The sequence below is a fragment of the Colossoma macropomum genome, unplaced genomic scaffold (genome assembly GCF_904425465.1).
Source record: "Colossoma macropomum unplaced genomic scaffold, Colossoma_macropomum, whole genome shotgun sequence".
Classification (NCBI taxonomy): domain Eukaryota; kingdom Metazoa; phylum Chordata; class Actinopteri; order Characiformes; family Serrasalmidae; genus Colossoma; species Colossoma macropomum.
In genome coordinates, this window is record NW_023494806.1 from 22616355 (window position 1) to 22643646 (window position 27292).

Genomic DNA, 27292 nt, shown 5'->3' on the forward strand with positions numbered 1-27292 from the left:
GACTCTGGGGGTGTGCTGTGGCATTGTGAAACATTTTTACTCTTTTTCTCCTCCCAGTCCTGACCTGTACCGAGCTTCAGGAAAGTTTGAGCTGCTGGACCGTATCCTGCCTAAGCTGCAGGCCACCAGCCACCGAGTCTTGCTCTTCTGTCAGATGACCTCCCTAATGACCATCATGGAGGATTACTTCGCGTACCGCAACTTCCTCTACCTACGACTAGATGGTGATCATTTTCAGTGCATAACCAGTGTTATTATTTAATAGTAAATCATGAGATAGATAATAGTCTACAGTTTAAGGAGTTAAGAAGCCTCAGTTTAAAGGGTTAAGTAGAATCTACAGTGAAGAACTGTTGAAGAACATCAAAGAACATCAGTGCTTATGCTCAGTACACCTTCCTTACATTCAAAATTCATACATGCAAACTTATCACCTTTTGGTGAAATTAATTGTTTTGAATGAATTTGCCATTCATGTGAATCATGTAGATTTAAAGAGTTTTTAATTTTAGACAAGGAAAGTCTGCTGTCAACAGAGAATTTTGAGAGAGAATCCCTCCTCTCCCCGAAACACAGCACATAACCGCAACGAGAGCATAGCAACTGTCTTCAGATTACATGGAAAGTGGCAGTCATCGAAGTCCAAGCACAACAAGCCTTATTGAGCCAGAAGAACACAATAGATGAGCAAAGGTTTTAGAATGAGATGTCTGTCGAATTTTGTACACACTGACCTTTTGACATGGTATAGTAAGCGACAGGTTTTTAAAAAATACAACAAATTACCTGGAAAACAGTACAATATTTGGACATGACTTGTAGTTGCTTAGTTGTTAAACTGAATGAACTAAACAATTCCCCAGCAGTTATTTGTATTTTAGTGTCAGGGTGCACCAGAATTTCGTTTTAAAATCTCTAGGAACAATTCTGCTGAACCCTTCTACAAGAGATTGGTGTCTGAACTTGTCACCTTTTTCACTCCTCATGTCTGAAAACTACACAAGCAATACTTTACCAAGTGACAAGGGGGAAGAAAACAGTCAACGTCTCCATGACATACCATATCCCTGTTCCATAGCCAGTTCAGCCAGACAAAACTGCTTGTTTGTTTTCTGTCGCGTCCCATAGGAACGACTAAGTCTGAGGACCGTGCCACACTGCTGAAGAAGTTTAATGATGAGGGCTCACAATATTTCATCTTCCTGCTGAGTACCAGGGCAGGCGGCCTGGGCCTCAACCTACAGGCTGCTGACACTGTTGTCATCTTCGACAGTGACTGGAACCCCCACCAGGTCTGTCTCTGACAACCTCTGAGAATTAGTGAGAATTAGTAATTACTGAGAATTAGAGACTCTACACTGCAGCAAACCTGATGAGTGGCATGTTTAGCTAGATGCTGGAGGCAGTGTAACCTCACTCATTTATAAGCGGTGCTCTTATGAGCTACATCCTAATGTCGTCCTAGTGGTTTTGAATGAAAGTTGGGGAAAAATTGCAGAGTGTGAGGATTATTTTCATTCAGACTTGGATGAGAGGGATTTCAACATGATTTTTCAGATTTGGTACACCTGGAGTTCAGATATCCTCATGTGGTCTTACAGCGGACAGCTTTAGCCAATTATTCATGGATATTTTATTCAAAAAATGTTGCTCTGGTTCTGAAATATTTAGATCCCCTCTTCAGGATGCTGCATATTAGCCTTACAGAATTGCTGAATGCATATCAGCAAATCTTTTCTGAATCCTTACCTCTTTTTCATAGCATTTAACTCATTGAAAACATGACTCTCCAGGACTTGCAGGCTCAGGATCGTGCTCACCGGATTGGGCAGCAAAATGAGGTGCGTGTCTTGCGTCTCTGCACCGTCAACAGTGTGGAGGAGAAGATCCTGGCTGCTGCCAAGTACAAACTCAACGTGGATCAGAAAGTCATCCAGGCCGGCATGTTTGACCAAAAGTCCTCTAGCCATGAGCGCAGGGCTTTCCTGCAGGCCATTCTTGAGCATGAAGAAGAGAACGAGGTAGGTCTGCAGAAAAGAGCTAGTTTGGCTTGTTTGACTTTTGTGATCAATAATATACATACCTCCACTAACTTCTGTTAAAATCAAAATGGAGAGAAACTGAGTTTATGCACAGTGTTGAGAAAACTTCACCCAAACAAGACACCCAAAAACACCTCGACTTGCTGCCTGAGTATTCCACATTTCTCATTTGCAGACAGTTCTTTCAGGTCAGTTGGCAGCTCTGTTCAGCTTTGCTGAACTACTTCTTCTCTGCTCTTTTGCTAAATTATCAAAGCTACTTACTTTCAGCACTTTCAGTGCACATGCTGAAGCTCAGCTGCATTTGGATAGCATTTTGTTACAATAGAACACTGAACTAAGGATAGATAGCACAGATGCTTTGTTTATAAGCATGAAATCAGTCTAAATACAGCAAAATACTGTATTGCACTCTCAGAATCTGGGACTTGTGAGAATTGTCAAGATAAAACATTTAGTGATTGGTTTGAGAGCTTGTGCATTGTGCAGCCCTGTCCGATACCATAGCTATTGAAGAAAATGCTGTTGCTTCGACTTCATCGTAGCTCACAGTATATTGTGTTTGAGTTGCAGTGAAACGAGGATAATCAGTCCAATCCTCCAAGGTCCTCACAAATGTTCAATTCAGCCTTTCATTATACTACCTGATTTCATCAGTGAACTCCATAACAAAGAACACAACCAACTTATAGTGATGAACCAATCTGGTTTACTAGATTGGTATGGTATCGGCACCAATACTGACCTTATTAAATGGATAAGATGTCAGCCAAAAGAGACTGATCCACTGTCGAAGCTGTTGGCTAGACAAAATTGAGTGTTATTCCAAAGTGTGATACATTTCAAATTCACACTTTGTATTTTTATTAATGAAGCTAAATGCTGTATATACATCTAATAACATATTGGAATAAAATTCCTTGTTGTGCATTTTTATCAGTTTAATGTAGGCTTAAAAAAATTTAATTGTGAAGTGTCAGATGTTACAGTGTTTTTGAGATATTAAAGTGGTAATGTAGATCTTGTCTCATAGGGATGTTAAGTGCTTCCGATTTGCAGTGCTACTTGTAGAGTGTCCTGGATTCCTCAGTTTGCTAGGAGTGATTGAGCCACATTAGAAAATCCCCTCTCACCCTCATTTCAGCCATGAGTCTGGAGCCCCACTTTATATAGAAACAGAAGATTGGATTGTAAATAAACTTGTAATTCTCAGTTTCTTTGAATTTGAGATATAGTCTTATTGGCCGATGTCCTGAGTTAAGGTATCAAAATCAGTGTGGGGAACAGTGCGTCCCTCCACATTAGCAGTACCAGGAGGGATTATGCTGGGTTGGGATGAATACCCAAAGACATTGCCTTCCTTCTAGCATAGCGTTGAGATGCTTACAAATGCTGTCAGCATGCACCGTGTACATGTTTTGACTTTCACGGTCAGAATTATACCATAATTTAGCACATTAATTCTCAGAATACATGAATAATTTCTGAAATTAACTTTTTCATAGCCTTTTACAGTTATACTTTGCGTGTTCAGTGGACAGCACGGCTAGCAAAAATTGTATGTAACTTCAGAACTGCAAGAGTATTTGACCAGTAGAGTGTGCTCATAAAACACGATACCACTCAGGGAGCAATACTTCCACCTTCAGCATTCAGCAGAGAACGCTGCATGGCACAAATGACCTGAAACTCTTTGGAACAGTTGTGAAAACAAGTATGTTGTGCATTTTGTTATCTTGTCACAGCAGTTTGCACAACAAATTACAGTTCATCATCTCTCTATCAATATTTGCCTATGAACAAGCAGCATTCAGCTGTGACACAGAGGCCGGTTTCCGATCGATTCTGGCTGGATGAGAAACCCTGCAATTTTATTTGTATAAACTGACAGCAGTAGAAAGGGGCTTAAATATTTGTTTGTCTCCACAAGTTGGTGCTGCTGTCAGGCCCCGTTTTATCAATTACCAACATTTTTCCTACTGATTTTAAAGTAGTACTATGTAAGAGTTTTTGTTAAAATTTAAAGTAGCAGCATTACTGAGTCAGGAGAATGCGAAAATAAGATGTATTTGTGCTGCTGCAAATCAATGTAAATCTGTAAAGTCTAAAATAACAATGTAAAAGTCAGAGGTGTCAGGTTGCATTTCGCAGGAGTTTTCTAGCCACTTTGTATGTCTTTACATACTACCGTCAAAGTCACAGAGTCAAATAGATGGTCCTGCTTTGCATTTAGGTCTAAAATGCAATATCAACATTATACTGATGAAGATATGATGACAGAAGTAAATAATGTACTTACTACATCCACAGAAAACATGTCCTTCACCACATAGTTGTCAGTGGCTCTAGCAATAATTCAGAATTAAAGTACATCTATTTTAAAAAAGGTAAAGACATTATTGCTAGAGATTATAACACTGGCCTGTCACAATTGTGAAATTTTAGCTGACGATTAATTATTATATAAATAATAGCAAACAATTGAATTGTCTTTTTAATTCGTTGTATGGAACGTATAAAGTGCAAAGTACAATTTGGCTGATTAGCTATCTTGCTTCCTAGTTGTCAATATTTAGTAGACACCAGACACAGTTCAAGCTTGGATAATCACTTACCCCTCTAAATGTATTAAAGTTTAAAATCAGAATTTAGAAGTTTTGTTGGATTTGTAAGACCCATGATGTGTCTCAATCCGTTTTTGCTTACTTTTCATTTATATAACACAACTAAACACATAATTTCATTTATATAACACAACTAAACACAACTGTAATCGGGTCAAATAATTGTCATAATGCGATTATGTAGGCCTAGTAGCACCCTTGCTTCAGTGTCATATTCTGTTGGTTTTCATTTCTGTTCAACATTGTTAAAGTGAAAACTGAATATTGAAGCTTTAACCACCACGTTTTTGACCAATTCAATTAAATGTTTATATATGTTTCAGGAGGAAGATGAAGTCCCAGACGATGAAACACTAAATCAAATGATTGCCCGTAATGAGGAGGAATTTGAGCTTTTCATGGTAAGCATTACATGATAGTCATCTTTCCTCTATTATACCACATCATTTTATACTCCTCAGTTCTTTAGGCCAGTTTAGAAAGCTTTTGGAGACGAGACACAATGAGGACAAATCTTGTTTCTCCAGCGCATGGACCTGGACCGGCGCCGCGAGGATGCCCGTAACCCCAAGCGTAAGCCTCGTCTGATGGAGGAGGACGAGCTGCCGGCTTGGATCATCAAAGATGACGCTGAGGTGGAGCGGCTGACCTGCGAGGAAGAAGAGGAGAAGATCTTTGGCCGCGGATCACGCCACCGCAGGGATGTTGACTACAGTGACACGCTGACCGAGAAACAGTGGCTGAGGGTAAGATTTTACTTATTGCCACATTTTACCTACTTTTACAAATAGTGCCACAAGTCTAAGTGCTTAATTGATATTGTGCAGATATAACAGCTTTTTGGTGAACTGTTAGCCTGTCCTGGCAACACAAAGTCTTTAACTTACCATATTGGGCAGCCTGTGTAGGTCTGTGTAACACTTGAGTGAACTCTGTAATTAAGTAATTGACTTCCCACTCTCACTGTTTCTGAGGGTGACCGGCGGTAAAGAGAACGCGGTGAATGTAGTAAAAGTTTTCTAAGGGAAAAAAACAGCAGATTAACTGTATTTGACTCTTTTGACAACATCCACAACCAAGTTCTGTGTCACACAGTCTTGCTATCTTTGTTACTTCAAGTGAACTTAAATAAATATCACAGGCAGTCAGTGTCTATTTTGACTTACTTTTAAATCTGTTTAGGCCTGAACTTCTCTACAGCGTCTCTGCACAGCAATGTCAAGAGCAGAGTTGTGAAGAACAACATAAATTAGTCAGGCAACCACAACACTCTGTCTTTTCACGGCTGGTGGGGCTAACCAAGAAGTTAGCCCCCGTTCATGCTGCCTGCTCGCACTGAACAGGCGATCGAATGCCTTCTTCAATTAATCTCCAACACTGAAAAAACTACCCAATCCGATTTTCGCTACTAACAAGCTTATTCCCGATTTCTATGGCTCACCTGCTCTTTCCTGACACACAAACCCCTCTGAGATGCCAGCTCACGTCCTCACTGCCCAATCCACTCCAAGCTGCAATTGCACATTCTCATTTACACTGACAAGGCTAGCTGATTCACTAGATGATAATGAGGTACAGCAACGCTCCTGAAAACTAGTCCCAGGCAGGGAGCCCTGAGATTAGAAGTGTCTTAAGGTAACAAGGACCAAGCTCTAGCACAAAGAGCGCAAGGTCTGGAAAAAATTGGTATGATGGTTAATGTGTACAGTGCCTAACTGAAGAGAGAAAAAAAGGAAGTGGATGTAGGCCTGAAGTATTCGTTCAGGGTGTTTGACATGCTGCAATCTGATTTGCTTTAGCTTTTGCTGAAACATTTTACGAGGGGGAGAGAGCTTTCCATTTCAGCTGCTGGTACCTAGATAACCTTGTTTTTACTGCCGGATGATGTGCAGTTTAGAATTGCTATTGTCATCATGTTTCATGCCTTGGTGCTAATGAAATATTCTTAATTCTTCACTGAACTCGAAGGATCAACATGGAAGAAGTTTGCATTAAAAGGAAGCTGTTACTTTCCACCAAACATCTTTTGTAGCTGCTGCTGGAAATCGTCATTCAAATTTGCTTTTACATGGGGAATTATGAATGAATGTCTTTACATCTACATGGCTCAGTGGCTCAACAAATTGCTTTCAGTGCATGAATGGGTTCAGTAAACAATTGACTGTGTTGCTGCAAGACGAAGTCAGTAGATTGTTTTTCAACCTTAGGGGACATTGAAGTACAATCTAAAAGCTAGATAGCAGATTAAACGCTCAGTATCATTGAAGGCTATGTGAGCACATAAGTCACACAGTTTAGGTAAGTAAAAATGGAAGTGCTGTAGATCCAACTGATTAGCTCTTAGGATTGATTGGTGCAGCCACTTACTGTCCACAATACCACATCAAAGGTCCTATATAGTACCTCTTTTTTCCCTTTAAAAAATTAAGAAATGTTTGTGTGGTTTCATAAAACAACAGTTTTGTCTGAACTCTTTGCACCTTAACATGGGTCACACTTTTTTGTTAATAGGCCTTTGAAGGAATAGCGAAAAATCAAATTTACACAATTTTCCAGTTACCTTGGATGTAATTGATCAGTTAAGACATATTCGGAATCCAAATTTTGCTTCTTTATACTCCAGCTCTAATTTAATGTTGCTAACAAACACTAGAACTCAGTAGTCACCCAAATAGCCCAAAACTTCTCTCAACCCACTCAAGCCACATGTAGGTCTTAATTGATGTTGCACAGACTTGTTGATGTGGTTTAGGACACAATATGAATTAGTGAGAACTATAAAAATTAACAAAACTTTGCTGTGTTGCTGAACACTGTAGGCAGCTTTTTTAGACAACAGGGTCTGTTGTAGCTACCAAGGAATCTAATCTAAGCTAAGTTCTTTAATTTGTGGCTGCTTTATGAATACTATCCCTGGTGTTGTCTAAAATGGCTGCCTGTGGCAGTGAAGTTTTTATCATGTTTATTGTTCACAGTAAATTATGTCGATGTGTCCCAATTGGTATTTTTACAGAAACGATTTGCGCTATTCTGGGTGTCGGTTGAATAGACCTTTTTCACAATTTCTCTGTCGTCACATCCGGCTGTAAATAATAGCGTTATCGAACTTCTGCCTGCTCCATTTACAGAGCGGCAACGGAGGGTCACCGGTTTTTAGCCTCCCTCAAAAATCTTCCTTCGGCCTCAGTGCACTTAATGGGAGAGCAGTGTCTGGTAGTTCCTCCAACATGGATGGAAAGGCTAGTTTGACTTGGCCAGTGCGTTGCGCAGAACTTAAAACATTTGAATTTTTAATAATTTCTGCGTCTGCTGCTCTGGACTCTCTTTACCGCTGTGCGCGCTCCAGGACGAGCCAGGTAAACGGAGTACGGTGCAGCAGACAGCTGTGCCACGCATCTCACATTTGAAAGCGCACCTCCGTGTCAAAGCAGCTGCATTAAGTTTTGCAAAGCAGAGAAGCGGATCTTGATGCTCAACACCACATCACTCATCCGTAAAGAGATTTGCTCTGATTGTGCTTCATTTTGGAGAAAAAAATGTCCACCAGGCTTAATTCTTCTTACTCAGCCCATGTAAACATTAGCAACATTAACAAGTGCCCTGAACACCACAACTAGCACAGAAACACAGCATTGTATTTCTACATTACAGTGAACTAATCGCCAAGCTACTGTGGTGACTGTTTCTCAAGGTTTTTAAGCAAACCTCTGTGATGACAATCTCCAGGATTGTAAATATGCCAGTGAACAAATATGTGTCTTGGAGCTGGGGAGCATTTTTAATCACAAATGTGAGTTAATCTGTCCTACTGTACAGCCCACATTTGCTCTCCAGTCCAAATTTGATCAAGTTGAAACACAGGTATGGCTGTTTAGTTGAATTATTGGAGCATTTGGGAATGCAGCCATGATTTTGGGCAGTGTCAGCTATTGTTTACAGAGCGACCAGCAGCCGCTTAACGCTACTATTTATTCTTCTGCATTAACGAAAACAAAAGTGTGAAAATGGTCTATTCTACTGTATGTTAGCAACATTAGCCTAAACTAAAGAAGCAAAATTTTGGCTCTAGATGTGTCATGGCTGATCTGGGGTTTTCTTTTAAGGTTTAGTTACAATCTCTATGCTGCAGTGAACCAACCCCGATAACAAGATTACAACAGGACATTTTAGAAGCATACATTTTTACCCAATGTCTTTATTGTGTGCCGTTGTTATTTTGTATTAGAGAAGAGTGCAGTAACTTCTTTGTGGTCATTTTTGGTGAGAAAACTTTGTCATTGTACACTTCAAGATTAAGCTGTTCATGATAAATCAACAACCCTTAAGCTCTCCACATAGTCTACAGTGTGAATCTACTGACATAGCTAATATTGTTGGTTATTATTACTTTGTGCTAAGAATTAAGCTACATAAAGTGTTAACATAATACTTTACCACTGGGGTATCTGAACCATGGATATTAATGTGACGTTGCCCTTCCCCTTTGCAACTATAAGAGCTTTCACTCTTCTGGGAAGGCTTTCCACAAGATTTTGGAGTGTGTCTGTGGGAATTTGTGCCCATTCAGTCAAAAGAGCATTTATGAGGTCAGGCACTGATGTTGCATGAGAAGTCCTGGCTTGCAGTTGACATGCCAGTTCATCCCAGACATGTTCAGTAGAGTTGAGGTCAGGGCTCTGTGCCGGCCAGCGGAGTTCTTCCACGCTAAACTTGCCAAACCATGTCTTTATGGACCTCGCTTTGTGCACAAGGGCACGGTCATGCTGAAACAGAAAAGTTCCTTCCCAAAACTGTTGCTACAGGGTTGGAAAAATCACTTGATCACTTTGTCAGGGCTGTTTTACATTAAATATAGTGGACAGCAGCTTGTACACTTGCACAACACGGGATGAGCGTTCCGGCACATTTCAGTAAGCCAAATAAATTGGTTCAGCTAATCAATAAGAACTCTTTCAGATCCAAAGCGGCATTTCTTTTGGTAGCATTGGCAGTTTTTGTTAAATTCCAAAATTATTTAGCAATATGATGTTTCATTAAATTTTGAACAAGTCGTTGTCTAAAATGTTATTAATCAAATATATCATTTCTTAAAACATTATTTAAAAAAAAATATGTGGAAATATAAAGACTTTACATTAAGTAATGGCTTGCAGGCCAGAACTGTTCGTATAGCAGACATCCTTTGTGTTAGTAATCCAAAATACAGGAAGACAGATGGAATGAAAGAAACTGCAGAAAAAGAATGACTGAAAATGATAGTTCCTAATGTTGTTTAGGTAATTCTTATGGGATTGTAGGTTGTAGGATAAATCTGATTGCTTATTTAAACATCCTCTCTGACAGATAGGAGGAATAAAGGAAAAAGTCATATTATTTTGTGCTCATAGATTCTTCTGAATGCTCCTGTTTATTTCAACTAAAAGGGAAAAAAGCTTTTTTTAATCTGGCCTCATTTACATCATGAGGATATCATCTCATTTCTAATCAGCCATAGAAGTGCAAAAATTAAAAGTGCAAAAGAGCAAAATTGTGTTTTCCACAACATGAGACCTTTACATTTGGAAATCTGACAGCACCTGCTTACTGATTTGTCTCAGAGGATTCATCTTGCTTTCTAAGCACCTGGCTTCAAATTCTAGCAGGTGTGCTGGATTAATACTGAGAATTAGGCTTTGATTGTGGTGATAAATCAATTATGTACTGGGATTCTAGCGCAAATATAAAGGACTAAAAGGGACAGGAAAGTAAAGCTAGAAAATGGAATAATCATCAGAGCAAATGTACCTTGAGTTTTTCAATCAGTGGTGGTGATGATTTAGTTTATTTTGGGGTGTTTTGTAAGGTTTTGAAAGAGTGCAGTGCACATGTTCTTGTAGATTTTTAACTATGCTGGACTCTCTATTTTTTCTTGTTTTTTTCGTAAAAGGACAACCAGGCATTTAGGCACAAAGCACTAAGCAGTTGAACTCTTTGAATTCCAGCTGTCCTTGTCTGTACGATACCCAGGCTATTAAAATAATGCTTTTGTTTTTTGAACCTGCAGTCTTACAGTATTTTGAACTGATCCACCATGTGTCAAACACTGCATGGCCAAATGTGTGTGGACACACAGATATCACGTTTATATGTGCATGTTGAATCTCTCGTTCCAAAACCATGGGTAGTAATATGGAATTGCTCTTACAGTAACCTGCACTAAGCAGTTAGAGCAAATTTGGAAGTACACTTCACTAGAATGCCCATGACTGTATCATTAAAGATTTTCCTTCCCTGAAACTAAGAAACTCAACCAAATTTTACAATTGGCACAATGCATTTGGGCAGGTAGCGTTCCTCTGGCATGCAGCAATCCCAGATTTGTCCATCAGACTGCCAGATGATGAAACATGATTGATAAATCAAAAGAACATATTTCTACTGCTCTGGAGTCCAATGGCAGTTTGCTACACCATTCAACCTGATGCTTGGCATTGTTGCTTGTATGGAGATGCTCAGCTATTGAAATCCAGTCTGTGAAGCTCCTTCTGAACACGTTTTGTGCTGACATTGCTTCCAAAGGCAGTTTGGAGCTGGGTAGTGAGTGTCAAACAGGGACAGATAATTTTATACGCTACATACTTCAGGAATTGCCATTTCTGTTTTATAAACTTGCGTGGCCCACCAAGCTGTTGTTGCTTCTGGACATTTCCACTTCACAATAAGTTACAGTTGATCAGATCAGCTGTAGGAGGACAAAAAAGACTTGTTACAAAGGCGCATGGCTGTATGCTTGATTTTTTGCAACTTGCTGAATTCCTTACATGAAATAACGTAATGAAAGGACGATTTGCCAGTTAAATACAATAGAAAAGATAGGAACTCGCCACAGTGCATTCCAATTGTATTGACATCGTTTCCACTCTTACACTGTAGGTAAAATTATTCAAAAAAGTACTCAAAAACACTTATCCTAATTATTAGCACTTTGAATTTGGTAGTTTCTTCGACCTCTCTTTGGCAAAATATCAGAGTCTTCTCTCATAATGCTGCATGAGGTAACAGAAGACATAAAGAAGCAATGATCATTAATATACATATTAAACATATTAATATTTTTGCACCAATCATATGAAAACTACCACATAAAGAAATCTGTATGTGAGAGAAAGAAACTAACTTCAGACTCATTAAACAAATTCCAGTAACATTAGCTAAGTTAACGTTGTCCAGCCCCAGTAGCAGTCCTGAATATGAACCTGAAACTTTTTTATAATTCATTAAAATAAAATACTGTAAGTAGGCCTCTATTATTACATCATCACCTCATCACAATTATTTGAGATATTCGCAATTATTTAAGCTGACTACGATCATTTTCTGCAGTCATTAGATTTCACGGTTACGCTGCAATAAGCAAAATGTGAATTGGTCACATTGAGTTGAGGCAAATAAATGTAAATAAAAGAAGGTTGTAAATCCATTTATTGAGACACATGATGAGCCTCATGAAAACTTGGTGATGTAACATGTTTAGAGGGCAGCACACCTAAAGTTTGCCTATTTGTAGCTATATAACTATTTCAAACATATTTAGCATGTATGCTAGCAGAATGGTGTTTTGCTCATATTTTTACTCTCAAGTAAAAATGCAGCTTTGCTCGACTCTACACATTTCTGTGTGACTGTAGACATCTGACTGGGTAAAGATAGCTAGGAAGCAAGATGGCTAATTTGTTAATTTGGCCACTTGACCTAATAGTGATGATGGATGTTTTTAGTTGTGGAGCTGTTTGCCTAATTTATGAAGGTAAACATTCTGTTGTTTCATTTGTGTATTCTCTGATGTTCCCACAGTGATGGTACACTAGATAGCCATGAGTTACCACTAAAGAGTTCTTAAGTGTGTTTCAGAAATATTTTTTTCTATAAGGATTTCTAAAAATATTTTTACCTATGAAAGGTTAGATTTCTTTCAGATTTTCAATATAAAATCAAGATGATAAACAACAAAGACCTTTTTCATGCTCTTTTTTACCATTCGTTTCCAAGGATGCCAACAATTCTGGAAGGCATTATATGTATTATATGTCTCTAAGGAGAGATCTAAGAGAATTCACCTGAGGAGAATGATGAGTATTCAAACCAAGTGTACTCACAGTAGGACAAGCTGTCTTTGTAATAAAAGCGGAGGTGGAGGAGAGAACATGGCAGATAGATGGGTCTAATTAAGATCACTACCACATTATTACACTCAGCTCAATCAAACCAGGTTATAAGAATGATGAGACTCCTAATGGCCCCATATTTGAGCAGTGTAATCAGGCATAGCCTATTCTGTAGTTTTAGTCACCTCTAGATAGAGAGCTACCAAATTTAATGAGAGATCACTGCCATGACAGATGAGATTTGGCTCGGGCTTCAAATCAAAGATTCATTGTGATGCACAGCAGCTCGATTAGAGAGACTTGCACTTACTGAATTGCAGGATTTTCTTTTATCTGTATACTGTATGTAAGAAAATGAATTGCAAAAGAAATTTCACATCTCTTGCACTATTCAGTCTGTTGCACTTAAACTCCCATTATTTCATATGCATTCTCCTAACAAATGATATCATACTATATGTTGTACATCATGAACTATGTGGAAATTAACTTCTTATTGTGTAGTTAGTTTTTAGCAGATACATTACTTTTCCCATTGTGAATGCCGCTCAGTAACCGTTTCCAATATTTTGAATTCTTGGAGCCAGAGTTTGTTTTCCAGTCATAGCTTCTTCTCTTTTTGATCCAACAGGCCATTGAAGATGGCAACCTGGAGGAGATGGAGGAAGAGATCCGTCTGAAAAAGCGTAAACGGAGGAGACATGTGGACAAAGGCAGCAGACGTGAAGATGGGGAAAAGGCCAAGAAGAGGAGAGGACGCCCCCCGGCCGAGAAGCTTTCCCCTAATCCCCCAAAACTCACCAAACAGATGACTGCCATCATTGAGACTGTCATCAACTACAGAGATGGGTAAGAGGAAGCAAATATTTTTTCTGCCTATAAGCTAAGACTTCCTTTGGTTAAAATTTGACCCATCCCATTGTTTTGACTGTCAATTCAAACTAGCCCATAGCAATGACACCAGTACACAGCAACATACAGCCAGGATGATTTCATTTTTATTGGAGGTGATGTAATGTCCTGGGAATTCTGATAGGCCTATGTCATTTTTGGTGTACTCTTCTTATGGAAAGCTGGGTTGTCTGTTATTCTGTACTCAATGTACTGTGCTTTCTTCACTGGCAGCGCTTGTGTTTCTTCTCCTTAAATATGCTCCCACTGGCCTCGTCTTCTCCACCTCTCAGCACCCACCCCAGCATTTTTTTTCCAAGAATCCACTACCTGCTTTCCATAAAGTCACATTCCTTAACTTTCCAAGTGTGGTCTTTTCAGTGAGCGTCTTAATTGCAGCTGATTCTTGTAGCTGCGCTTTGGCTTTTCGCACACGTTTTCCACTCTGAAGTCTACGTCCTCTGGGGAGGCTATCCTTCTACCAGTCACGTGCACGGAATACGCTGGAATGATTTAACAGAGCCATGATCGCTGTGGCCCGCGGAGAATTTCAGACAGGACTTTGGCTGACAGTCGCACCATGCAACTGTGGAAGTCTGGTTCCACTTGCTGTTGGGACAGTGGAGGAATTGTAATTGGATAAGACCTACTTCTTAGAAACAGCGACGAGTATGAAGGCTCAGATTTCACTGTGCAATCCTCACTCAGTCATATCTGGATTGAATTTCGTCATGCAGTCTTCAAGAAGGAGGGTAACAATATGTATGAAAAAATATTCATTTGGATTGGGGAAAAATATGGTATTTTGGGTAAAAAAAAAAGCTATATTGATAAATCCAGGCCAAAGCATTGATATTTTGTTTTTTAATTTATTATAGTACATATTAATGATATATATATATTTGGATTGTTTTTTATGATGCAGTCTCCAAGGAAGGAGGTTAAAGTATATTTAAAAAGTCTTCATTAGAGGTGGGAGAATGTTAGTTTTGAATTTTTATTTTTTTAATGTATGTTAAGCCCATTGGTAGACTAATAGGGTATCAAAATACATTTTCTTATTCTACAAGAGGCCGCTAGTCCTTTTTTTATTAATCTGTTGTAATGACAACTTCCAAACTGACAAAGTCTTTAGGTTGCACAGATCAGATCTTGCATCTTAATTTGTTTACCTTCCTGACCATTTAAGTGACATGCATTCATGTTCTAAATCAATAATTCATCAGAGTGGATGAAGCTTGATAAATTAGCCAGCTAAAATACATGCTCACCTGTCTGTATCCCTGACAGCTTCCCTGCAATGAGCTCACTGTTGGTGTTAATTAGAAACAAGATAACTTACATAACTTGCTCCCTGTTGTACTTCAGGTATCAGAGCATTTGTTATTTAAATTGGAGAAATATTTATGGTAATTGCTTTGGATCTGTGTAATACGGTCTCTGTGTATTTGAAACATTGGGGATGGTGTGACTAATACAGAAATACTGCTACTTAAATTCCATCCTCAATAGTTTTTTTAATAAGTAGAATTGTTTTAAACCAAGCATTAAACTTTGATGGTAAGTGGTCGTGACCATAATGATGTGCATCCTTCCAAAAAAACCCCCAACAGTAATCTGACAGGTCCAGCACACTGTAATTGCACCAGTATGAACCCTGATTTAGTCATGAAATGGATAATGAATCATCTGTGTTTTGAGTGTAGGTCCTGCTACGTGTCTTGGCAGACACTAACTCTTCTGGCTGGAGAGGGAGAAGGGGGGAAGGGAACTACTCAGTTTGGCTCTGTTAGTGAAGACATGGTTGAGCTTACATCATGTTTTCCTTTCTAGCTTTGATTTATTTCACTTGCCTAAATTTAGGTAACTAAATTCTAATTAGTTATATTGTTTATATTATAACTTTATTTATTTTGAGGAACTAAATTATAACGAATTCCATCAGGCGGGTGATATAGGATTCCAACAGCTACCAGAAATATGTTTGTGTTTGTCCCAAACCCAGTGGAAATCATAACTTCTTAAAAGTGTGGGAATGCTTTTGGCCTTAGATGGTTATATATGCTTTGCCTCTATATGTCTGTTTACTGTTTTGTAAAAGTCACGGAGTCAACCCATGGCATTAAATAAGAGGTTTAGGTAGTGCAGTTTTGCATTTGATGTAAACAAACCAATATAGCAAGATCTTCTGTAGATCAGAAGCCAGCAGAAAATCTTTCTCAACCACATATTCCACTCTTAATCTTCACGCTGTCCAGAGGAATCCAACTAAACCTGGCTCTCTGTGTCCGATTACAGATCAGGCCGGCAGCTTAGTGAAGTCTTTGTGCAGCTGCCTTCCAGGAAGGAGCTCCCAGAGTACTATGAACTGATAAGGAAGCCGGTGGACTTCAAGAAGATCAAGGTAAAAGCCCATGCAAGCGCAAGATAACTTGATTCTCAACCTCTCATTCTTTATTCACTGTTGTGACATGCTATTGCATGATAAAAGGTTGAGTGACACTTTCATTTCTTAGGGAGTGTGATAATAGGATTAACTAGGCATGAAGGTTTTAATTGGATTTTTAGTGCACAATGCAAGATGTGATAATACTAAGTGCTTACAAGTTAATGTGTTATTTTTCAATTTGTTATGCAATGCTACCATTGTCTCCTTTTCTCTTCAGCAATGTAATTGCCCATTTTTAATAGATGCCATAGTTGGTTTATAGGCTGTGAAGTGCTTTAAATGTTAGAGACATGATGTGATGTGTTTGTAGGAGAGAGTGCGTAACCATAAGTACAGAAGCCTGGGCGATTTGGAGAAGGACGTAATGCTTCTTTGTCACAATGCTCAAACCTACAATCTGGAAGGTTCCCAGGTGAGTGAGTGAAAGCATGTAATGCCCACTTCTATTATCTTACATAAGAGATGTCAAGGACTACTATGGAAAGATTTCATTCGCTTCAGGGGTTGGACATCGTAGCACAATGGACAGCAAAATTGTAGAACAATATATACCTTTTTTTCAGCTCACACTGAAAAATCAACACCAGCATATGGAGATGCTTCAGATTATTTACTTGTGTGAAGATGTTTTATACTGTTTCCCTAAGGACTTTCGGATATGTTGTTGTCATCATGTATTGCACCGTTAAGGAAGCTTGCCAAGCTTTGCCCTTTAGAGAATTTACCCTGTTTTCTTTCAGACTATTTTTGTATGAGAACTCTGCCCTTCCATTCGGACCAAAAGTACAGTTGGATTTGCGTCAGCAGATATTGAACATTTGGAAGTTTAGCATCTCTTTCCACTTATAATCTTCTTTTTGCATGTTTCTTTTGGATTACCATAAAAGTGCCCTCAGTTTCTTTGCCAGAAAGAATGGAATTATGTTCCAGAATCCTCATTTCTATAATTGATTCCAGCATTTTATCTGCTGTGAGATGGTCACATCTGTAGAGGGAATTCATGTTTAAAAACAACTCTCCCCACATTTTTGTAGGACAATGAATTCTCTGCATCCGAACAACTTGATTGCATGCAAGCATTTGCTGTTGTATATAAACATTTACTCATCCAACTCTAGAAAATAAGGCTTTGATTTTTTTTATTTGTATGAGTGAATTTTTCAAGTTGTGTCTGTCACCTGTTCCTTATCCATTTTTTCTGCATTACTGTGTCATTATTAGGCTTGTGTAAGCTCAGACATTCCCACAGAAATACTGACACAGATCCTTTATGCTTGAACACGGCGCTGTTTCTTCAGCAGTGCAGCGAGGTCCTTGTTGTTGTCTTCAAGCTTTGACTGACATGCTGTTTTCTTCAGATCTATGAGGACTCCATCGTACTGCAGTCTGTGTTTAAGAGTGCCCGGCAGAAGATTGCCAAAGAAGAGAGCGAAGACGACAGCAATGATGATGACGATGATGATGAGGAGTCAGAGGCTGAGTGTAAGATTTTTTAAGAAGATAAGATTTATTTTTCTCTGTACAGTACTGTGCAAATGTCAGAGACCACTCTTCATTTCTTTAATTTTTGTTTAAAACTGCCATTAACTCTTACAAACCTAAAATTTCGGACAATTTTTTTGGTATTTTTCGGGTCAATTACAATTACAATTATAAAGTATTTACATGTGACAGTTACAAATGCCATATGTTATTATTTTCAGGAGACCCTGTGCTACTCAGATACGCCATTGTTTGCCATGTAAATGCTAACAGAAATTTGATATCTTTATGAATTTGGGTCATTTCTGATCAAATATTTACCTAGCGCCTGCAAAATTTTGTACTTTTTTAATTATGGAGATCTTGAAAACAAGTGCAGTAGTAGTTATCTTTTCAGAAATTGTTAGTCTGGAGTGCCTGTGAGCTGAAAGTGCAATAATTTTGATGATTCATTCTGTTGGTTATGAGTAAAAAAAAAACAATTAACATAATGCGGACATGTTTTTTTTTATTGATTTTCTGTCCTCTTGGATACTCTAAAACACAGCAAGACAGGCTTTATTTTTAATTACAAATTGAATTGCATATTTAATATCAGATCATTTTAATACTCAAAATCAATGTGAACTGAAAGCCCTTTGTTTATAATATGAAGGCTAAAAGCAGAGATGTAATATAACAGTAGCGAGTGGGGTTTGGGTGATTTTGGAGCTGAATTGCTGGCTGATGGATGGTTACAGGTGGATGAAATCACTCTGGATTGTGAGGGCAGAGTCTGATGAGTGTTCTGATGTGTGAATCATGTCGCTGTTTTAACCCTTTGTTGGAATATGAAGGCTAAACAGCAGAGCAATAATATCAGGATTTTAGGTGATTTTCCAAGCAGAATTACTCACTGATGCTGCTCGATGATGTCAGGCTTGCTAGTTAGGGGCGGGTCTGCTGAATGTCCTGATATGTGGATCATGTTTGTATCTTAAACCATTCTGAAGTTATGAAGGCTAAAAGTGATCTACCGTTTTGCCCGCAAAAGGGTGAAGTACAGCTTTTATTTTTCTGGAGATATTTCTGAAGAGATTAAATATAAGATAATCCACTTGCATAAGGAAGGGGAAAATCAAAGGACAATAAGTGAATAATAGGAGTTTGTAAACCTGGAGTTCAAAAATTATTAACAGGTCTACAGAAAATGAGACTACTAACAACTGTGCAAGACCTGGTAGACCACCAAAACTGTTCCCATCAGATAAACAGTACTTCAGGCTTTCATCTTTGAGAGAGAGGAGCAAATCAGACTGTCCATCCTTCCATTGTTAGAAGGCAACTTAACACTGTGGATCAGAAAGAATGTGTAGCTGTCAAGAACCCATTTCTGAGAAAAGGAAATAGACAAAGAAGACAAAGAAGCCGCTGGTGTTCTCAGAACAATGGACTGACCGTTCTCAGAACAATGGACTGACCACAGTCCAGACCTCAACATCACTGAATGTGTTTGAGATTACTTGTATCATGAGAAGCAGAAACTGCAACCAACTTCTAAAACTGAACTTTAAATTGAAGATGTGGAAAACATCTCTTGAAAACTGAAAGCAAGTCTGCTTTTGTAAGCTGTAATAAAGGGAAATGGTAGATAGACTTAATACTGAAAAAGTTTGAGGTTCTGTGTAAATTGTTGTTAAATATATTTTCTCTTTTTTTGAAATGCTGATAATTTAAAAAAAAATGTGCTCAATAACCGTCTTGATTGGAAATTAAATAAGTGAAGGGAGGTCTCTGACTTCTGCACAGTATTGAAATTCTTGCAAAGTCACTTGATGGATTCCATTTGTTACTCTGTGCAGTGAACAACTACATAATAAGCTTCATACTTTCAAAAATATTGAGCTTTCAGGTAAAAGAATATTCAGAAATGACCCACTTGCCACTTTTGTAGGACCTTCAAAAGACAATATTATAAAAGTGAGAATTAGTTCTTCAAAACCCTTGAACAGACAAGTGCCATTACCTAATAATTACTAAATGATGGAGCTCAAACAGAACTTAAGTGCACATAGTGGTTTCATACAGTTACATCAGCCGAAAACAAGAAGAAAGCTTCTGTGTATGCTTCGATCTCACCACTCCACAACTTTCATACACAATTAGCTTTTCCTGTCACCAGAGAAGGCTTTCATGTTCGTTCTGCCTCAGCTTATTTAAACGCACTGTCTGAGTTATGATGTCTCTTTTTAAATTATTAATTAGTTGTTTATTTTTGGTGGGGTTACTGGCAGGACATGCTTGTATTAAGAGAACCTGAGAGAATGTTTAATTTTACATCAAAAATCATAAGGCAAAATTTGGCTGTTAGTCTGGCCTGTTATCTTGTTCCTTGGCACATAACTGGTGTTTTTTTTTTTTTGGGCTTCCATTCTAGCCAAGTCGGTGAAGGTGAAGATCAAGCTGAGCAAGCGAGAGGAGCGCAGCCAAGACAAAGGCAAGAAGCGGCCAAGCCGGGCCAAAGCCAAACCTGTGGTCAGTGACGATGACAGCGACGAGGAGCAGGAGGAGAATGTAGGTCCATATTACCATCAGCGTACACTACCTGTTATTTCCTCATCTCGTGTTCACACAAATGTTGAGGATTGTTCAGATGCCAAAACCCCTTTTTGTTTAATTATTATAGTCTGCAGACTATTAGGTCAGCAGTTATGTTAGTTAAGTAATGACCACTCTGAGATTTATAAAAAATATGATGGCCATATATCAGAATTTCTCAGTGTCATTGTCCCAATTCTAATCTATGAGCTATATAAAATATTAGATTGTTTATCAGGCCCAGGTATTGATTAGTATCAAGATTGCCCGCATGTACTCTTTATTCTCCTTTTTTCACTTCTTGTCTCTGTCCCTTCTGCTGCAGTTTACAAGGAAAACGTAAGTCTTTTCTGACTCTTACTTCCCAAGAACATTCCTTTCTTATATTTTTGTCTGGTCAACTCTAGTCAGAATGTCAGGTTTCATGTAGCGCTGAGACCCTTATGGGACCCTTAAGGGTGTCAGCATAGCTCATTATTTAGGAGTGATGGGTACGTATATAGCCAAGCCCCTGCATGTAATGAGTCTCCTCAGGCCAGCTGTCAGTGTCGGACAGTGGCTGTGCCAGAATTTGAGAATGGGGTGAGCCAAGTATGTCACAAGTTGGCCTAGACTAGTATTATTTAAAATGGTTAAAATAGTCAATAAATTTACCAAAATGATATTTACAATTTTCATATCCAGACTAATAGCTGTAATTGCAGGCATCATTGCTCTTATTCAAATTGAACTATTTTTACAGTGGGGGGTAAAATAAATTAGGTTATTGCCAACAAGATTCATGATTTTAATCTTGTATGACTTTGTAATGTCTGTTGTTTTTGCCCATAATTCCAAAGTGGATTACCTTCTGTAATTAGCTGACGCTGCTGAACCTGGTTCCCTCAGTAAAAGTTGTCTTCACATTCTGACTGCATGCAATAAACAAATGTTAAACCTTCCATGTTTTATTCATATTTTATTCATAACAGTACAAAATATTTTAAATAATGTTCATTTAAAAGAAGACATTTGAATAGCAAAAATGGAACGAACATCCTACTATTTGGCTTGTGTTGAGCCTATGTTGGCCCTGTGTTGAGCCTATGTTGAGAATGTGTTGAGCCCATGTTGAGTGTATGCTGAGTCTGTTGGGCCTGTGTTGAGCCTATGTTGAGATTGTGTTGGGAATGTGTTGAGCCTTTCTTGAGTGTATGTTGAGACTGTGTTCGGCCTGTGTGGAGCCTATGTTGAGCATATACTGAGACTGTGTTGGGCCTGTGTTGAGCCTGTGTTGAGATTGTGTTGAGCATATGTTGAGATTGTGTTGGGAATGTGTTGAGTCTATGTTGAGTGTATGCTGAGACTATGTTCGGCCTGTGTTGAGCCTATGTTGAGCAAATAGTGAGACTGTGTTGGGCCTACATTGAGCCTATGTTGAGATTGTGTTGGGAATGTGTTGAGTGTATGCTGAGTCTGTTGGGCCTGTGTTGAGCCTATGTTGGGACTATGTTGAGCCTTTGTTGGGACTGTGTTGAGACTAGCCTGAATTTCTCCTAAACTCTCTCTTCCTCTTTGGTGTGTTCACAGGAGCAGTCTGAGGGCAGCCCCACAGAAGACGAGTGATGAGGACGAGACCAGCTGATAGTCGCCTGATCCTTCCATTATTTCCTAATTCTTTTTTTGTTTTTTTTTTCGTTGTTTTTCTCTTTTTTTCCATCACCAGCATCTGCTCCTCTGCTGTTTTTCTGCTTGGTTTCAGAAGTCACATTCATTGGCTTGTTCTCTCCAGTGCAGTAGAGGTACTGCTTTTTTCACAAGTGGCTGTTTAATCAATCCATCATGTGGCTTCACTACACATACTGAGGAAACTGATTGTGTATTCTTGTATGTATTTTATCCCTTATGCAATATTTTACATACTTTACCTAAAAACACATTAATGTGTGGTTGGAGAGAAGAAGGGCAGAAAAGCTTCATAGTTCATTTATAAGCTACCAAAAGGAAAAGAATAAAAAGATTTATATCTAAAAGTTTCTATTTGATAATATAGATGCACATGGTCAAACCAAGCTCTTTGTATTCATATTCTCTGGCAGTTACACTTAAAGTGATGTTCCCACCACATGAGTTCATGCCCTTAAACTTACGTGTTGTTGTGATTATTAGTAACAAGCTAAGCAGAGATTTAAGAAGTGAAGGGATATCTTGGGATTAGTCTTTGATATAGTCCGCTGATTGACCTGATGCTGTTTTCAGCAGCTGGAGAGGCCTGAGGAGGTTCTCCAGTGTTTTTTTGAGATTCACTTAGACATAACAGACTTCTAGACTTCGTCTGTTCACTTCATTCGGGCCTCTCTTGTGTCTCGCCTTTAATACCAACTCTCACAGATATTTTTGTATTCTCTTTTCAAAGGTTTGCGGTTTTGTTAAGAGGCAGAACAATTTTTTGGGGAAAAAACTCATTGTAAGCCTTGATACTGTATTGATATATTGATATGAACATGTATCTAATTATTTTGAAGTTGATGCTGTTTTTTTGTCTTGTTCATGAGCTTACGTATACCAGTATTAGTGTCTGTTTTTCTCTCCTAATGTCTGTCATCTTGTTGCCGTTATATACATACTCTGCTTGTCACCTTTTCTGAAGTGTCAATCTTTGCTTTCTTTGCACAATGTCTTTGTGGTTGTATCTCATAGCCCAAAGTAAATAAATGTCAGATTTTGAAGGTTTGTTGTTCTTTGACATCTTTGGCATACCTCATCCAGGAGGTATTATCACAAGTAGCTGAAAAGCTTATGTGAAGACTCAATATAAAACAACTAAATAGCTCATTTATACAGCTGTTGTTATCGTAAAGAACAATGTTTACCAAGTTTGTCTGTGTTCCCCACCAGATGCATAATAGATTTAAAGATCTGCCACAGATGTTTTCCTTTCACACTGAATATTACATTTTAGAAATGACACCAGGTGTGTTCAGTGTGTAGCTAGTTATGTGCTCACGCATAGTGTCGATATCATAATGGCTTCAAACTGTTCAAACTATTAATATTAATTTCAGCTATCAATATGTTTTTGAGGTTTTTGCACCTTGAAACAGCCAGACTCTGTTGGAACAGTGTGAATTGTAGGACTTAATCACACATCTCAGTAATTAAAAACTTTGATGTTGAAAAAGTTACTTTTTCAGGGTGAATTTTGAGAAATATCTGGCTGATTGTCTGTCAAAACTGGCAGATGATGTATTTATAGGAATATTAGAACATGACTAAAAACACATTCAGCTTTAACCTGTTTAACTATATTAAACTATAGTTGAACTATGTTTAAATATATTAAATATCTATGTTCTATCCTTTATGTATGTAGTTATCCTAATACATAATTATGTATTGCTGTGAAGAAGTATTTGCCCCTTCCCGATTTCTCCTATTTATGCATATTTGTCACTTGAATGTTTCAGATCATCAAACTACTTTTAATATTAGACAAAAATAACCCAAGTAAACACAAAGTGCAGTTTTTAAATGATGATTTCATTCATTTGAAGTAAAATGCTGTTCAGCCTGGCCTGGCCCTATGTGAAATGGTAATTGCTCCCTTAGCTACTAAATCAGCCAGTTAACCAAATTCATTTGGCTACTGTGTTCAAACTGCGCTATCCACACCCAGGCATGATTACTGCCAGACCTGTTGAATCTAAACATCACTTAAATAGAACCTGTCTGGCAACGTGAAGCAGGCTAGAAGGTCTCAAAAAGCAGCACATGATGTCTTAAGAGATTCAAATACAGATGACCAGGGGTGCGCAAACTTTAGCATTCAACTGTACAAACGTACTGAAGTATGAGTTAAAAGATGGTCATTTGGAAACACGCTTAGCATGTGTGACTGTGTTACACCTCATTATCCCCCACATGTCCCACAACAGCTGAGCACTAGGAGGCAGTGTAGAGACCATCCATCTTGATTTGGATCAGACTCCCTTTTTCCCCTTGAGAGATCAAAAACTTCTCTCCGGTTTTGTGCTCGGCCTGTTTAACTGAAGCTGCTTTAAGCCAATTTCTGTCCGAGGCTACGCAGCCATGGCCGCTCTGTGCTTCCCGCGCTTTTGAAGTGGCGAGCTGTTTAGATAGTAGTAAGCCTCTGAAGAAAGAGATAAATTGGATGGTAATCCTTGTAGCTGTGCCAGAGATGGCAGCTGGAGAGTCAGGTGCCAGCGCAATCCCTGCTATTCCTCTGTAGCCTTTGTGAGTTCTGGTCAGTGCGCTTGATAGCCAAGGCTTTTTCTTTCATTCTTCCTTTCTTTTTTTGAAAGAATTCCTTTTCCATGTGGCATAAAAAGAATTGTGTATGATCTAATGAAAGGACCAGGTGCTCTCTATTATTAGACGTTCTGATCCCAGTCGCACTTTTATCACCATTTTGGTTCGGTTTGCTCTGTGAGAGCTTATGTATAACCCAGTATGCACAACTTCAAGGGACCTGCAGAGAAAATGATTGTCGCTATGGGAATCAGCGGTTTAGAGGTTTGGTGAGCTCTGCGTGATTGAGAAGGCCTTTATTTCATCACATAGGCTACTGTCCTCCAGTTGAGACCAAACTGATTAACCTTTTATCTAAACACGCGTAGGTACATTTGTTGTGGGCAACATGCAGAGAAGCCCTGCTGATTTCTGCAGAAAATGGCCTAAACACTTGTACATGCTGATTTGCTTTGAGCCTGAGGTGATTGTATCTGCTGGTGTGACAGAAAGATTAATTTGCACTTTATGGTTTTTATTAATAATGGAATACAGTTGTAGACTGTTATCACAGTTTCATCTGCTCTCTGCAGTTTCTGAATTACTAAAGCGCTGAGTTCGTTTGCCTGAAAAGCTAACATGTTTGAATAGCAAGCAGAGTTGTTAATAGATAGTTTGTAGTGTTTCTGTATGAAATTTGCTCAAGGGATTTTTCAGTATTTTTACTGCACTATAAAAAAATACAACATAAAAGATGTACTTCATGCGGTAACTGCTTTATTAAAGTCAAATGAATTATCTGATCAAAACAAAGCAAGTACAGCATTATTATCTACAGAGCCCTGCTGGTGACAACCTGTGTAAATTGAAATAATGTGAGGCCACAACTTAGTAGGGCATGGGAATGAGATAATTAAGTTGTGGTCACAACTTAGTAAGTTGTGGGAACGAGATCATGCCGTGCTAGGTTGTGGTGTTCAACTGCTAGCATTTCAACACTGCATACAGTAATCATACGTGACGTTAATATGTGACATTGAATGGTAAGCATTTAACATGCTCTAGTAGCCCTTAATAGCCTTACATTTCACTGCCACATAACACTTTAAACTAGGTTCATATAATTTCCCTGTAAGTATTCAATACTGGAGTATTTAACCTTTGGTCCTGGATTTCTGTTTGTTTTTTTGGTACTGAGTAAGTGAAGAGAAGTTCTATAATTTGAAAACATTAACGTGTATGAAGGCTGCCCAGCGCTAAAGCATGGTGGTGGGATAATAATGCTTGATCACTGAGAGCTCAGTGAATTTAAAGTGGTATCAGGAAGGTTCAGCAGAATGGCCGAGCATCTGTCTGTGATCTAAAACTTAAAAGAGGTTGGGTCATTCAACATGACAACGATCCAAAACAATGTAAATCAACAACACAGTGGATCAAAAAGAGGAAATTCTGTAATTAAGGCAAAGAATGGGTCCGGATTATAATTCCATTGAAATGCTGAGGAATGATCTGAAACAGGTTGGGACAGGCTGTTCATTCTAGATATTCCAAAAGGATACATAAACTTTGAAATAAAATACTAACCACCGCACAAGACTGATCAGCTACAGAAAGCATTTAGTTGGAAATAAAGGAGGTTGCAGTAGTTATGTAACGAAAGGGTTCACATTCTTTTCCCTCAAGTGAAAAGTAGCCAGGTTCAGTTTGAGGATTGGTGACCTCTCATTCTAACCATTCTTTTCTATAAGAATATAATATGTTATTAGTTGCCTGAAACATAATTTTGATTGCCTATTTCATGAAACTTGTTTTAAGAGGTTAATGTTTGCAGTTGTTGCAGCTGAGTTTCAAATGGGTTGTAGGACACTTTACATTATGCAACTTGAGTGCAATTTTCAAGCAACTGAAGTTGTATGGAGGTTTCACTGTGTAAAGCCAGCTATAGATTCATAAAGCTTCTCAGAGTAGGAGTGCTGATCTAGGATGATATCCTGTCAGTGAGGTCATTATAAATAAGAGAAGAATCTGGTCCAAGCTCAGCACTGAGATGCTTTATAAATATGGGCCCAGATAACAGTTTAGGAGCCATTCATGAAAAAAATAATATAATTCCAGAAGATTCACAGCATTTTTCTTCAAACTGTGGAAACATTCTTTCTTCAGTGAGGACTTCAACAAAATCCTTTATCAGCAATATTTTAAAATAAACTGATATAAATGTACAGTATATATCATTTTGACTGGGTAATCAGCAGGCTTGGTAACCAGGTATCTTGAAGATCGTTTTGACTGGAATGAGACCTAAATATGACTTATTAGTTAATTGTTTGGGTTTAAAGAGATAGTTTGGCAAAAAATAGTGTTTACAGAATTTCACACCAAATGTAATCAATCAGTGAAGATGGTCTGTGGTTGACGTTTGCTTCTATAGTTTTGAACTAGTGCTACAAGACTAAGGCAGTTCACCCAATCACTTTCATTCCTACAGTCAGGAAATGCAAATTGGCCTGGATGACTGCCTTACACCTATTGACTGTCCCCCTGCTTGTTACTATTTTCTCGGCCCCTCAGCTCTACATACGACAGTTTTTAAACAGCATAGGAGGGAGGTGTACATGCACGACTCTTCCTCTGTCACTCACACGAACACTTTCAGACTGAGCTTTATTGAGATGGACATGCTGTCAGGGAAGTGCATCTTGGTAGGTCTGTGTTAGTGAGTCGTGGTGTCTGCTCAGATGGTGGGGACGGTGGGGATGATGGTAGTATTTGCATGCAGATCGACTCTGAACGAGTGACAGCCTCATTATATTTGACAAGCTGCCGTACAAATGCCAGCCGTGAAGCAATGGAAGG

The 27292-nt window shown here is 38.6% G+C and overlaps 1 protein-coding gene across 1 annotated transcript in view; it reads left to right on the forward strand.

Annotated features, from left to right (window-relative positions):
- The window catches only part of smarca2 (SWI/SNF related, matrix associated, actin dependent regulator of chromatin, subfamily a, member 2), a 50279-nt gene extending 27362 nt beyond the window's left edge, over nt 1-22917 (forward strand). Inside the window, exons 24-34 of the mRNA XM_036599015.1 lie at nt 58-224; nt 1129-1292; nt 1794-2021; nt 4990-5067; nt 5194-5412; nt 13442-13659; nt 16000-16105; nt 16461-16562; nt 17509-17632; nt 20049-20185; nt 21779-22917. Of these exons, the coding sequence (XP_036454908.1) occupies nt 58-224; nt 1129-1292; nt 1794-2021; nt 4990-5067; nt 5194-5412; nt 13442-13659; nt 16000-16105; nt 16461-16562; nt 17509-17632; nt 20049-20185; nt 21779-21814 (1579 nt within the window). The 3' untranslated portion in view covers nt 21815-22917. The remainder of the gene's footprint in view (nt 1-57; nt 225-1128; nt 1293-1793; nt 2022-4989; nt 5068-5193; nt 5413-13441; nt 13660-15999; nt 16106-16460; nt 16563-17508; nt 17633-20048; nt 20186-21778) is intronic.
- Nucleotides 22918-27292: the final 4375 nt, after the last annotated feature.